This window comes from Meriones unguiculatus, chromosome X, assembly GCF_030254825.1.
Source record: "Meriones unguiculatus strain TT.TT164.6M chromosome X, Bangor_MerUng_6.1, whole genome shotgun sequence".
Lineage (NCBI taxonomy): Eukaryota > Metazoa > Chordata > Mammalia > Rodentia > Muridae > Meriones > Meriones unguiculatus.
The window spans coordinates 62,627,327-62,641,910 of record NC_083369.1 but is presented as its reverse complement, the minus strand read 5'-3'; the positions used below and the strand labels follow the sequence as shown (position 1 = coordinate 62,641,910).

Here is a 14,584-nt window from a genome sequence, read left to right as displayed (position 1 = left end):
TACCTTCTGTGATTAGACACCCAGACCCACAATTAGCATAGTTTCCAAGCTTATGCTAGAGTCTGAAACTCTGCAACCTTTGAGATTTTACTCACCTCCTTGGTCTTCCATTTCATTTTCTGTGAGAAACCAACTTTACTGAGGTGTTGACAGGATGAAAGTGCTTTGGCTGACAGATGATTGAGTAATCAGAGCCATGCTCAGGAGTCATCAAGGCATAGCTGTCAAAGCAAACTCATCTTTCAGCCTCCAGTTGTCCCTAATCAAGCAGTGAGGATTCTGGTACCAGACAAGAGATGACTTCTTGCTATGTAGTGAGCCCTTCTCCTTCCCTGCCCTTTCCTCTGAATAGATTTGGATGCTGTCTTCTACCCTGTGCACCAAAGAAGGTCCACTTTGAGAAGTATAAGGCTAATGTTTGTAACAACCAGCTCCTATGTGCTGATGCCCTCTAAGTTAAAGGGCTGGCTAAGCTGAATCTCCCTGGGCCCCACTATTGTTAGTACTATATTAATACCTTTATTTCTAGGCTTTGTTATCTCCTTATGAAGTCAAATCATTGGTGTCCCAAGTTCCTCCAGAGTTAGACTTAGAACCAAGGTGTTGGATCTTAGATGACAACCAGGCGTCCCTCTAGTCAGACAGCTAGCATGATAGGAGTGGGCAATAGTAATGCCAGCTCACCTTCCCAGATCACCTTCATGGGTGACCAGGGGAGTCTGTATGTCCCATTGTTACTTTGCTGGTCACAAATAAATTTCTTTAGACTGCATAGGAACTTCTGGAATGCTGTTATTGGCTGTGAATATTGTTGAATCTGCAAAATCCTATTTTCAGAGTCAAGAGACTAGGGCACTAACTCCAGCTACGTACCCCTGGGAAAACTTGTGTGGGTCTTAGTTTTCCTATATGCCAAATGGAGATGATTGGATCAGGCTCACCTTCTTTATGCTAGTGGGCTAGAGAATGAAAGAAATAAGCAGATAACCATTTAATAACTAACCCCAATTAAGTGATTTTCAAATAAAACTATTTTCTGAAAAAGAATGAGCCCTGGGAAAGATAAAGAAGTTCATTTATTTGTGGGGGGTGTTGTCATGTATTCTGCATGCATTCATAAAATGTGGACTTTTCTGTGCACCCTTGTGCACAGAAAGATAGGCTTCCACTGCCCCTTCTAACCCAATTTCTATCCATTCACATATGCCCCATCTTAGTTGGCTTTTAATTAATACAACAATTACTTAATCAGCAAGCATTTATTGATTATCTTGTGTGTGCCTAGCACTGTTACAGTAGTCTTGGACATACATATAGACAAGTGTAAGATATGGCAACTGCCGACCAAGTACTTACAGTGAACTTTTGAGATCACCCAAATAGATACACACACACTTAAACACACAATGTATATGCAAGAACTATAAACTAGCAATCAAAATTATGAATAATAAGTATTAAGCAATTTATATATTGGAAGAGAAGAAGTAAGAGCAGTGGTCAGGAGTGGTCAGGGCAGGGTCAATGAAAGAGATGATGCTGAGCAAGTTCTCCAAGCATGGGGTCGACTTAGCTAAGAGGAAATGGCTCTGAGGTTGGTAAAAGAAGCTTGACCCTAAGTAACATGGTGGAAATAAGAAAAGCATGTTAAAGGAAACCTCACATATAAGCCTCCTTTGCTGGTACTGAAATTTTGATGAGGTGTGCTGGGCATCTTCTGAAGCTGATGGTATTAGGCTGGTGGAGGGAAATGTCTCTGGTTTGTCACACACACACACAGACACACACACACACACACACACACACACACACACACACACCTACCACAAAAGAAATGGAGCATTTTAAGATCTTGGAGGTGAAACTGTTTGGCTGAGAACCATTCTCTGTTCTCCCACCTCAAGCACAATCCCAGGCAGCAGTTCATCTGTCACTCAGGTCCTAAATGCAACACCTTGGCCATGGATGTTCCACACTGGAGACTTTTGCATACCTTCTAGAATAGCTTCTGATGGGAGATGATGCAAGTATTAAAAAGTGACGAAAACCCTGTTTGATGCTATGGTCTTTCAGAGGCTCTGTAATGCTGAGTATAGACCCCAGGGGGTTGTTTGTCCATTAAGTCTAAAGTTTCTGGTAGAGCTGCCTCGCTGGAATAGCTGGAGCACACACAACAGCCACAATACATGTCTAGCCAGTCCCTTGATACTGAAGTCCTTATTTGTTCTTGGTCAGGGCTAAGGAGTAATAATGTCTTTTGTAGTCTTCTGGAGTTTCCATGTTGAAGGGCCGTTCTAGAAAATCTGGTCTATTGTCCCTCAGAAAACCCTTGTCTAGGGCTCCAAGCCTTGTGGTTTATCCAGGAGACTAGGTCAGATGCCCCAGAAGGAAGCAGACATTTCAGTGGGAGTTATTAATTGCAGGTTCTTGGAAATTCCTCGGTGGAGTCAGAGGGCTGCCGCCTTGTTCTTTCCTAGAGCTCTGCTTCCATCCTGACCCACAAATGTGTGGGAATAATAGAAAGTGCCCTGAGAAGTGATTCTTGTGGGTTTTGGGTCTCAGGTTGATTCCCATTCTGCACCCAGTTAGTTGCTTTCTGCTGGATGCCATGAGATAACTTTCCTTCAGTTCATTCATAACCCAGTCTGGATTTGCTGAATTCATAATAACACTGGGAGAGAGGCTTCAGGGCCTATTACTGACCAATCCATTTCTTTGGATAGAGGTTTGAGAAGGGAGCTAGAGACATGCCCACAGGAGCCACCTCTTTTTCTTCTCTCTGTCCCCCAGCAATTGAGTTCAGAGGCAACCTCAGCCAGGGGGAGAGGGTCTTTTGATCACAGATGGCCAGCTGATCAGATATGATTGCGTGGGCTTGGGGAGAGAGCTCCAGGTAGACCAGTGGGCAGAAGAGTGTCTCTGGGCATAGCCAAAAGTGGCAGGGATGGGACTCGGAGTTTTAGTTTAGGAGGTGCCTTGGTGAGGCAAGGTGAGGGAAAAAGAAAAGCTGGCTTGTTGAATATCCTTGGCAATTCAATCAACATGCTGTCACACCAGTTCCCATCTCTGACTTTCTGCATCCAATGGCCAAAGTCGGTCTATCCTCAGCAGCACCTTACACATGATTCAGGGGCAATGTCCTTTGCCTGTGACCCTGGGGGCATTGTCCACTACTTTTTTTTTATAGTACCAGCCACCACCCACCCCACCCCCAGCTCTGGCCCCTGTTTCTTCACACATACCCAGTCAGGCTGTAGGAGTTGAACTCACTCTTGGCTTTGGGCTGTTGACCAGGCCTTGGAGAGCTCCTAGTGGCAAGAGGCTGTGCCTGATAGCAATCATAGTAGCTGGGACGATTTCCCTGAGTGGAGCAGGAAAAGCAGAGGATGACTCCAGCTACCAAAGAGAACAGGGCTGAAATAATGCCCAGGTAAAGAGCCTCTCCAATTTCAAATTTCATGCTGTCAGGAACCAGTGGTGAGTAGAAGTCCCGAAGGATGCCATGAAGATTCCAGGCCACTGGGATGAAACCCAGGATACCGCCGAGGATGAAGAAGACTCCCCCCACTACAGCCACTCTGTCCTTAGCTCGAGATTCCTGGCAGAACACCGTGCATCGCATGCCCACCACCGAGATAATGCAGGCCAGTGAGGACATTGCACTGGATGTCACCATCATGGCCTGGGCAGCCTGGATGTCAGCAGGAAGTCCCAAAAGAGTGCTATAGATATCACACTGGGTGATGCCTGTGCTGTGTGTAGCACACTCCATCCAGAGGCCCTTGGAAAAGCCAACTGCCGTCACGATGCTGGCACCAACGTAAGAACTTGTTCGCCAGTTGGGAAGCAGCATGGCAATCGAAGTGCCTAATAGCCCCAAAAGGCCTAGGATGTAGCCCACCAGTTGGACACCGAGGGAGGCCATGGCACACCTCTCAGTAGAAGTATCTTCGGAGCCTTTTTGCTTGTCTTTTGGCTGCTGCTCTTGCTTCTTGGATCCCGGCCTCTAATCCCTCATTTCACAGTGTCTCTGGCAAGCTGACTTCGTTCGCCCGTACAAATAACTGTGGGTGGCCACAAGCAAGCTCAAGAAGGCATCTAGAAAACCTTAAAAAAAAAACCATAAACCAGATTAAATATTGACCAGAAGCTTATGAGAAACCAGAAAATGCTGGATGCCTTTTGACCTTTGTTATCTTTAAAAATAACACATGAGAAAGAGAGGAAAAAAAAAAAAACCTTTGGAAGCTGAGCCAAAATGTCATCACCTCCTGCGTAGGCACATGGAGTTAGGTTGGCAGTCAGACAAAGGCAGGGGCTGGACAGGTGGCTGCTTTCCGAGAAGGTAGTGATGGCAATAGCAGTTGTGGTGTTCTAACTCCACTGTCAGTCTCCAAGGCCTGCTGTTTACCCTATTGCCAAGCAACTACACCACAGGGCCCCTCAATTGCAGACTGGGGCTAAACTCCAGGAGAATGGATCATGTGGGACACGTCTTAGAATGTGCCCTTTGATTCCAGTTTGACAGAAGTTACTTGAATCTCCAAAGGGACTAAACAGTGGTGGCACGGCCCTGAATCACTTTGCCTATGGCAATAATGTACTTCCAGGGCACATTGGGGTGGGTAACAAAGGCTCGTACTCTGGGAGATCAGAACCTTCTTTCTAGCTTTGGCCAGATCCCTCCCTGCAAGGTAGCATAAAGGCCCTTAAAGGTATAACACACCAGGTATTTCCTGGCTCCTCTCCTAACAGGTGATCCCATGACCAGCCTCTCAAATGACATGGGAGGACTCTGGAGAAAAGCTATTCCAGTTCTTAGGAGTCCTCAGGGTCCCTGGCTGTCAGAGATGGTACAAAAGGTGGAAGGAAAGGAAGCTGCTCCAGAACTAGAGGGCTTTATGAGAGGTAGGCAGGCATTCAGTGATAAATGGGATTTTGCAGCGTTCAGAGATTTCTCACTCTTTCCACGGCTCAAGACACAAAGGTCGAAGTTACATACCTCCTCCCATGTTCTGAAAGACTATTCAGCCCACTAATTTTTAACCCAATACAACATTCCTACCCCATCTTCACTTCCCTCAAAATTTCTTTTGGGGGCTAGAGAGATAGCTCAACAGTTACAAGTACTGAGTGGTCTTCCAGAGAGCCCAGCTTCAATTCCCAGCCTCTATCTGGGGCTCACAAGCGTCAGTAATTCCAGTTCCAGGTGATGTGGTTTTCCTCTTCTGACCTCTGTGGGCACCTGGACCATACAGGCAAAACACTCATACTCATAAAGTAAAACAAACAAATATTTTAAAATGTCTTTTTCCCGTTGCTCAAGAATCCATTCTCTCTGAATTAAAATTCTAGAGATGAACAAGTACACCTACCCTGTTACCTAATCTTTTTCCTTTCCAAATCTGAATTTTCAGAAGGAGCCAACAAAGGCAAAGGAATCATCTAATAAAAAGCTCTTTGAAGAGCAGATTGGGATTTAGCTCGGTGGGAGCATGAAAAATCTCATGGCAATTTCAAGTTTGACATAGTCAAAAGAACACAGTACTTCTCCCTCTGGACCTCCTAGTCACTTCGTGCCTGGGTCCCACATTGTCTCCATCCAGACCAATATCCCAGTAGTGACCCTTGATACCCTGTGCCTGTTTACCCCTGCATCTTAGAACTACAAAGTTATACTAGTTCTAGCTACTGAACTTATTCAAAATGTATAACTCTCACTTCTCATTTCTACTACTACTTTTTAATGCAGGGATTCACCATTCTTTCTTTCTTGCCTGGATAAACAATAGTTTATTAATTGGCCTTTATTTATGTCTCTTAGTCTTTCCTCTTCCAATCCAGTCTTCATATTGTTGCCGTGAAGATCTTTTCAACACACTAATCTAATGAAGTCATTTTTAAAATGTGTGTCTACATGTGCGTACGTGTATGTGTGTGTATATGTGTGTGTGTGTGTGTGTGTGTGTGTGTGTGAATGTTCACTGGAGGGGGAAGGGGCACTTGGTGCAAGAGCCCGTGGAGCCCAGGCATTGACTTCATGTATCTCCCTTGATTTTTCTCTATTTTATATTTTGAGTTTTTGGATGCTTTTTATTTTATCATGTATCTGTGTCGACGACATGTGTGTGCATGTGGGGGTCAGAGGATCCCCATGTGAGTTCTGGGGATCAAATGCAGGTGGGTTAGACTTGGCAGCACACGCCTTTGCTTGCTGAACTATGTCATTATCCTTTACCTTTTTGTTTATATCTTTTTGAAATGGTTTCTCACTGAACCTAGAACTTGTTGTTTTGGCTAACAAGTGAAGTCCTGTGATCTGCTGCCTCCTCCCCTCCCACACTAAGTGCACACACCTCCACACCCAGATTTCTGTTTTCACATTGTTCTTGCAGATCTGATCTCAGGTTTTCATGCTTTCACAGCAAGTTCCTTCTCTAAGACATTCCAATGGTTCACCATTGGTCAAATTTTAAAGTCCAAACTTGTTTGCATTCCATGACCTCCCCAGATTCACCTCTTGCAACTCACCTGCTCTACTCCATACTCTGGCTGAACTAAATTATTTGCAGCTCTTCAATAATGTCATGTGGTGTTTGGCTCTCACATTTGAGCACAGGCTGCACTGTAAGGAATGCCTTAATTTACTAGGATAACTTTCATTCTAGACATGGTCCAGTGTCCCTCTTCTAATTTTTTTCTAAAGATTTTTTTCATTTTTATTTTTAGATGTGTAAATGTCTTGCCTGAGGGGATGTCTGTGTGCCCATATGTGCAGGGCCTTTGGGTACCAGGGGAGGGCATTGAATTCCCTGTAACTGGAGTTACAGATGGTGTGAGCCACCATGTCAGTGTGGAGATTGGAACCTGAGTCCTCTAGAAGAGCACTCAGCGCTGTTAATGACTGATTAATTGCTCCAGGGCACTTCTGTATTCTTATAGTACCTCATATTCGTTTACTCACATTATCATCATAACAACAACAATAACAGCAACATACATACTACTTTTTTCTTCTTTTTGTTGTTTTCTTTTTCATTTTGTTTAGAGGCAGCATTTTACTATGTAAGCCAGCCCTTTCTGGAACTCACTGTGTAGCACAAACTGGCCTCAAACTCATGGTCTTCTTGACTCCGTCATCCAAATGCTAGGAATACAGGCAAGAAGCATTATACCAGACTAAACTGTGTTTCCTCTATGACTATTATAAGCACTTTATATGTGTTAAGTCATTTAATTATCAACTATTTTGTGATAAAAATACTAATAATTTCTACTATATAATAGATGAAGAAACTAAGGGCATGACATACTTGTGTTATATTGTAATTTTCTACTTAAACTCATTTTTTTTCTGTGCTGGTACATGAGCTACTTGAAGGCAGCATTGGTTTCTTATTTATGTCTGCATCTTGTGTGCTTTATTTGGTGCCTTACCCCAAAATAATCAAGTTACCTTTTGTTTAAAAACTTGGAGACAGAGTCTTTCTTACTATGTAGCACTGGCTGGTCTGGTACTTGCTATGTGATGCAGGCTGTCCTTGAACTCCTTCCTTGTTCTTCTAAATGCTGGGATTACAAGCATGCATCAGCTCACTCAGCTTCAAATACATCTTCTTAACGCAACAATAAAAGCAGTGAACAGGGTTGAAGGGGCCCATGAGGCTCCTGAGTCAGTGAACATTGCAGAGAAAGGGTTACCAAAATGTTATCCATGCAGAGAATGAAGGAGGTCAGAAGAAGGACTAACTAGAGGAGGACAAGATGAAGAACTAAACAGTTGCTCCTCTGTTTCCTTCCCTCTTTTGCCCTCCTGCTCTCCCTTTCTTTCCCTCTCGCTCCCTTTCTCTCCGTTTCTTTCGTTCCCTTTCAACTCCATTGGTTGAAAATCTTGCCTACTTAGTTGAAGGTGAAAAACACTCTAAACTTGTGCTTCCACAGTGTAAGACACAGAATTGATAGCACTGGTCACCAGCACTGCTATGATGGTGGTTTCTACACAAGGCAATGCAGAGCAGGTGCCAATGCACATTTACCAACCTTTGCCATTACCAGGTATGACAAGGGGCAAGGCCTTTCCTGTCACCGACTTTCTTCTGCTAGTCTGGTCACAGTTGTGCCTTTCCAGGTCTCAAATGCACATTTAGGCAAAATCTTCAGTGCTGTTTGGCAATCCTACTTCTCCATAGTAAGTACCCTTCTGTCAAATACTTCACATGTTTCCCACACTTTTAAAAGCTCCCTTCCCCCATACCTCCTCTCTGTGCAGCTGTTACTGTCAGTCTTGACCTTTCCTTTTTCAGCAAACTTCCTTAACCCATTTAATATCAATAGCACTATTTGACCTTTGCACACAATTCTCTGCTTGCTGCAGCCCTACTTCTGCCATTTACAGTCCACTGAGAATGCTCTCACCAAAGTTAACCATTTTTCTTATTCTAACATCTCATATTCTTATATCTGTCAGCTTACCTTGCCCCTCCCCTTAGAAAACTGACTTCTCCATTATTTTCTATAGTGCCACTTCCGATATTATCATTCCTCTTTCTTTTTAAAGACGGGCCTTTAAAATGTGGCTGTGAGAGGGCAGAAGGCCTGCAGAGAAAAGAGAAATGGTGGGTGGGGGCATCTCTGTGACAATATGTGAGGGAAACTCTAGCTAAGTCTCCTAGCAGCAGAGGTCATGGAGACTGAAGAGGCACCCCTTATCTAGACAAGGCTCCTAGTGGATGGAGGAGATAACCGACCCATCCGCAAAATCTCCTTCCAAAACTTACCCTACCTATAAGACCTGCAGAGACAAAGATAGAACAGATAAGAGCAGAGATTGAGGGAATGTCCAGCCAATGTCAGATCCAACCCTAAGACCCTCCCCATGGAAGAAATCCAACCCCTATCACTATTAATCGTACTCTGGTATCACAGATAGGAGCCTGCCAGAGTTGTCCTCTTAGATACTCCATCCAGCAATGGCTGAAAACATACTGAGACTCACAGTCAAACATTGGGCAGCGTATAGGGAGTCTACCGGAAAAAAAGGATGGAAGGATAAACGGACCTAGAGATGACCAACAGAGCCAATCAACCAGGGCCCATCAACCAAGGACAATGCATGGTCTGGATCTAGGCAGCCTCTTAGGCTTCATGTGGGCTCACTAGTGATGGGAGTGGGGGATATCTCTGACATGGACTCCGTTGCCTGCTTTTTGATCACTTCCCCCTGACTCAGTCTTCATGTGAATAGATGAGCTGGGGTGTCTGAGTAAGAGGGCTCCCTTATTCTGAGGAATAGGGAAGGGAGGGTGTGAGAGGGAGGATGGGACTGAGAGGAGAGGAGGAAGGGGCCTCTGACCAAGATGTAAATTGAATTAATTAGAAAAGTAAAAGAAAAAAAATTTAGCTGTGGCTTGGTACTTACTATGTATCCCAGGGTAGCTTTAAACTGCCAGTAATCTTCTTGCTTTAGCTTGACAATGGTTGTCAAATCTATACCTCTGTTATGTTAAATCCATACCAATACCAATCTTGCTTTTGAATTCAAGATTTGCATAGTCGACTGAATTTGGAATGACCACCCATGACTGTATTAATGTATTAATTGCACCTCAAACTTGACATATACAAAACTGAATTCTCTTACTCTCTTCTTTTCCCATCCTCAAACTATTCCTCACACAGCATGCCCTATCCTACGAGTATAATTAGCCAACCAGTAACACAAGCCAGTATACCTGGATTCTTCAGCTTTTCTGTTTTCTTTATTTCTTCTTCATCTTGAGATAGGGTCTTGCTATATGCCCCAGACTGACCTTGAACTTGTGGACACTCTTCCACTTCAGCCTCTGAATGCTAGAATTATAGGGATGAGCAACCAAAACTGGCTTTCTCACATTTTCTTGACTTATAATCATAATGAAGTCTTGCCAAATATACCTTCAAAATAAAACACAAATTTCTTTTGCTCCATCCCACTACCTAGCCCTTTATAGACCACACAATCAATATCTCTTGTCCTTTGGAAATCACCTAGGTCCCTCAGATTTGTCACTCTAATTCCACTCCAGCCCTGCCCTTGCAATCAATCATCACGATAGTCATGGGGGATCTTTATAAAGTATAAATGCAATCATAACTGTCATGCTACACTTTGCCATGCTTAAAAGACCTTAGGAGCTTTTGATTCCTTTCAAGACGAGAGGTTCAGCCCAAAGCAGGCAAAGCTCTCTATTGTCTGACCTCTTACTCTGCTTCTGAGTTTTATCTCTAACCATTAACCTCCCATTTCATGCCTTATGCCTCTAGACTTACTGTCCCCCCACCCACGCCCACACATGTGCACTTCAGTTCATTTGTATCTGAGTAGTTGCAGTTCTCTACACCTGTCTTGCCAGCTACCATTTTTCTGGAGACTTGCTGGTCATCCTTTAGTGTTATAATCATCCATTTCTGAGAACCGTTTTTGAACTTTCCTCCACTCCTTGCTGAGGGTGAATTAAATACCTCCCCTTCAAACGCTCAGAAAAATGGAGCACAACCTAAAAGAATTTGTTAGGAAAGAACTCCTGGCTCTCAGAGAAACAGCTTAGGTCTCGGCTTTTTTGGGGTGGCAAAAGAATGAAGCTTGAGCCAGGCATGGTGGCACACATACCTGAAATCCTAGCACTCAGGAGGTAGAAACCAAAGTGTAGTGAGTTAGAGGCTAGCTTGGGCTACACAGACTCTGTCTCAAAAATAAAATAAAGTAAAGTAAAATAAAAACAACCAAGCAAACTAAAACAAAACAGCAACCCTCAGTTTCCCCAAAGGAATCAAAGGTTCTCCAGAAGAAAAACCTATCCTGAGAGCCAGGCTTGACTTTTAGTCATGAGAGGGGAGTATCTGGGAGCTCAGTTAAGAAAAGGCCCTTACTGAAAGTTGGAATCTTCAGAAAGGGAGTTGCCATAGCTCAGCAGTAGGTAGGGACACTGTCAGAGTTTATTCAAATGAGAGAAGTGGCTCCTTGGGAGTTAATTATCCCTTAGGGGTCAGGAAGACAAAGTTGACAAACTAGCAAGTGACTGGGTGGTGAGGTAAGCCAGTCTGGATTCATCTTTGATGAGCAGTGGCAGACACCATGAAAAAAAAAAGGGTTCTGGCGGGGTGTCAAAGCTCTAGTTTCTGGTCTCAGTTGTGTCTAGAACCTTTGAAGAAGCCCCCACCCCCAGTTTTTTATTTCTGACTTTGTTCATCAATAAGCTTTTCTTCATCTAGAATCAGGTAGTGGAGACAGGCAACCATTTAGAAAAATTCAGAAGACTGGTAAATTGCTATTTGAAGCAGAGGGCTTTAAAGAAACCCTTCTTTCAGGGGTTCTTCTAAAAGTCTCCTAAGATAATTTAGGGGTACAAACCCTCTAGGCCTTGCGAGATGAATTTGTCTGCTGGGAGTGAAGCCAATATCCTCCATAGCTAAAAGCTGGCAAAGAAAGTTTCCCCCTGGATCCTTACCTAATCTTCCTTAGTGGAAGGATTGGAACTGCAGGAGAGGATTAAGAGGGTCAAGACTGACAGCAGCTCCTGACTTAACTCCTTCTCACCAGGCCAGTCGCCTTGATAGTCTCCATATCTATCGTGCCTGGCATAGCTCTATTGACCTAGAAGCATGAATATGACAGAACCATTAGGAGTCTGTGGTTCAAGAAAAGACCTTATGGCTGGGCATGGTGGCTCACACCTTTAATCCCAGCCCTTAATAAGGCAGAGGCAGAGGCAGGTGGATCTTTGTGAGCTTGAAGCCAGCCTGGTCTACAAAGCAAGGCCAGGACAGCCAGGGCTGTTAGACAGAGAAACCCTGTCTCTAAAAACAAAACAAAACAAAAAAAGAAGAAAAGAAAAAGACCTGATATAACCTTCTGTTATGAACGGAAGCCATTCGAGCCTGTTTGCTGGTCATCCTCATTTCTCCATCCCTTGATTTTACAGCCCCTTGGAGGAATCTGAGATAGCTACTCCCAACCCTGTACCCTACTCCCAAGTCCCAAGGGCTCGAGTAGGTGGCAAAGCCATCTCTTTGCAATCCACTTTCTGCACCAGTTGATAGATGACAGCTAAGGAATTAACTGCATCTAGAGTGAGAGATTTTATAATTGTCTTTAAAGAGAAGCTTATTTTTGTCGTGATCACCAAAGAAAAAGCAAGCATAGTTTAACGCACTGGAAAACACAGAGGCAGGATTTATGAAACAAAGGAAACTCGGCTGCTGTGAATGTTTTTTAGCTCTGATTCCAATTTTAAGAACACTTGAAAACAAGAGTGTCTGAGGCGGGACATTTGCGGAGAGTGATTGAGGGGCTTAAAAGGAGAGCCCCATGTCCCCTGAACTCTCATGCCTAGATGTGCATTGGGGCTTCTTGCTTAGACCCCTCTGGTCGGGCAAGAGGGAAAGCTCAACCTCCTTACCTCCCCGTATTCTCCCTAGTTCTTTCATTTTAAATAACCTGCTCCGAAGACCGGACCTTCTCGTCCTCCACCTTAAAAGACAGCAACCTTGGCACAGCTTGAAGAAAACACATAGAGCCTTGTGCCCACTTCCATCCCCTTCGTTCAGCATCACAAGGCAGCCCACCCTGACTCCATCATGGGCGTAACTGAAGCTAGGTTGAAAAACTACCCACCTCTGTGAGCCTGAAGGGTAGCAACTGCACCAGGGTACTTACAGAGCAGGTACTCACGATGCTGTTCTTTTGAAGAGCTCCCAGATGCTCCTTGGGAGCCTAGGTCCTGGGAAAGACAATCTGGGTCCAAGGGGCCACAGGCTGTGATGATAAGGGATATCTAATTATTAGCCACAGCTTTGTAAAATCCACCTGTAAATCCGAGCCTTCTTACAGATGAGAATTAAACCCCTGGAGGCTGGAAAAGATTGAGGTACTCTTAAAAAAATGTTTGGTGGGTTTTATGTTTACCCTTTCAAAAACTCCAGCTGGGCTTTTGTGTGGTGAACCTCTGTGAGCCCAGGGGAAACCTTGTGGGGAGGGGGATTGGGGCCAAGGAGGAATTTAGAACATTCCTGCTTTGGGGGGAGGGGAGAGAAGGGTGTTCTGTTATGCCCAATAGGTGTCCCTGGCTTGCAGCCTCAAGGCTCAGCAGGAAGTAAGCCTTCATAAACACAGCCTGGGTGAACTAGGGCCTAAAGTGGCCTGGCACTGGAGTTCTGTGCTGCCTGGCCTCCAGGAACTCTTTAACTCACTGTGGTTCTTTGGTAAAGTCCCCAGCCCTACTCCATCTCTAAGGCAAACTTCCCGGGAGAACATGTTGTACCCTAGGATTGTTCTCAGAATTTTTAGGGTGAAAACCTTGCCTCTGGCAGACCCAACAAACTAGGCTTAACTGTTGTCTCTAATACACGAATTGAAGCAAAAAGCAGAGAAAGGAGATGTTATTTAATATGGCCACTTTGGAAAGAGGAAGAAATAAAGGGACTCAGGGAACCTGCAAGTGCATCTTCAGGGTGTTGACATGAGGATTAGGTTTCTGTAGAAGATATGCATGATTGAGCAAGCCTGGTCAAGGTGCAGTCTTGTCTATCATTGACTACCTGTTGTCTCTGTCTGGCAACTCATGTGAAATCTCTTCCTGGGAAGCAAGTTCCTCCTCTGTCTCATAAAGGCTTCTGCCCTTTTCACCCACCAGGCTTCAGTTTTTCCCTTCTCCCAGCGTGGGACGTCTGGGGAAATTTTAATTATTTCTGGGTGATCATTTCTGATAGCCAAAAGGAGAAAGAGCAGTATTTCTCTTTGAAATATATTCTCTCTGGGCTAGGTAATGTAGCTCAGCTGGTAGAGAGCTTGGTTTGATTCCTAGCACCCATAAAACTGGGTGTGGTAACCCATGCCTGTAACCCCAGCACATAGAAGGTGGAGGCAGGGGCTTCAGAAGTTCAAAGTAAGTTTGAGACCAGTTGAGCTAAATGAGACCTAGCCTCTCCCTCTCTCCCATCTCTCCCTCCTTTCTTTCTTCCTTCCTTTCTTCCTCATTCCCTCTATCCCTCCTACAAAAAGAATATCTTCCTACCAAGAGAGATTACAGATTACGTCTTTGTAGGTTCAAAGCAGGTCTTTCTCAGTGAGACTGAGGATGCTACTGTAATAATAGGCCTCTTTTCCCTAACCAAACATAGCAGTGAGAGACAAAATAATTTTGGGTATTGGTTTAAAGTTTAAAGCACAAGCCTGAACGAAGGCCAGCCAGGTGGAGACATGTCTAGCCACCTGCAGGGAAGAACCAGCTCTACTGCTTTCTTTTCCTGCCCACTAAAGATATAGTTGCTAGGAAACCAGCCCTCTCCCCTAGGACAGCTAAACAAGGGAAGCCAGACCATTAATGGTTTGGAGGCCTTCTGACAGCCAATCAATTAAAAATGCAACATCACTTTTGTGTTTCAACCAATAGATGCTTGCCAGGCAGGAATCCTCCTGTTTTGGGCTTGCTGGGAGGAACCAGACTCTTTACATAACCCATCTAACCTGAGAACTAGGTGCTCTGCTCTCAACCGCTCTGGCTGTGAGGGTATGAGCTCAAGCTAGCTTGTAATAAAAAGATCCTCG

General features: G+C 44.4%; 1 protein-coding gene across 3 annotated transcripts; it reads right to left on the bottom strand.

Annotated features, from left to right (window-relative positions):
- Window positions 1-1,244: 1,244 nt before the first annotated feature.
- Cldn2 (claudin 2) lies at window positions 1,245-12,851 on the bottom strand. Of its 3 annotated transcripts, none has more exons than XM_060374454.1 (2): window positions 12,653-12,851; window positions 1,245-4,107 (listed from the first exon to the last, which is right to left on the bottom strand). In XM_060374454.1, exon 2 carries the CDS (start codon window positions 3,923-3,925, stop codon window positions 3,233-3,235), a length of 693 nt encoding a protein of 230 aa, XP_060230437.1. In that variant the 5' UTR covers window positions 3,926-4,107; window positions 12,653-12,851; the 3' UTR covers window positions 1,245-3,232. The 3 variants fall into 3 exon arrangements, with proteins under 3 accessions (XP_060230437.1, XP_060230438.1, XP_060230439.1); XM_060374455.1 differs by having other exon boundaries at window positions 12,695-12,851; XM_060374456.1 differs by having other exon boundaries at window positions 12,710-12,851.
- Between the last annotated feature and the right edge of the window lie 1,733 nt (window positions 12,852-14,584).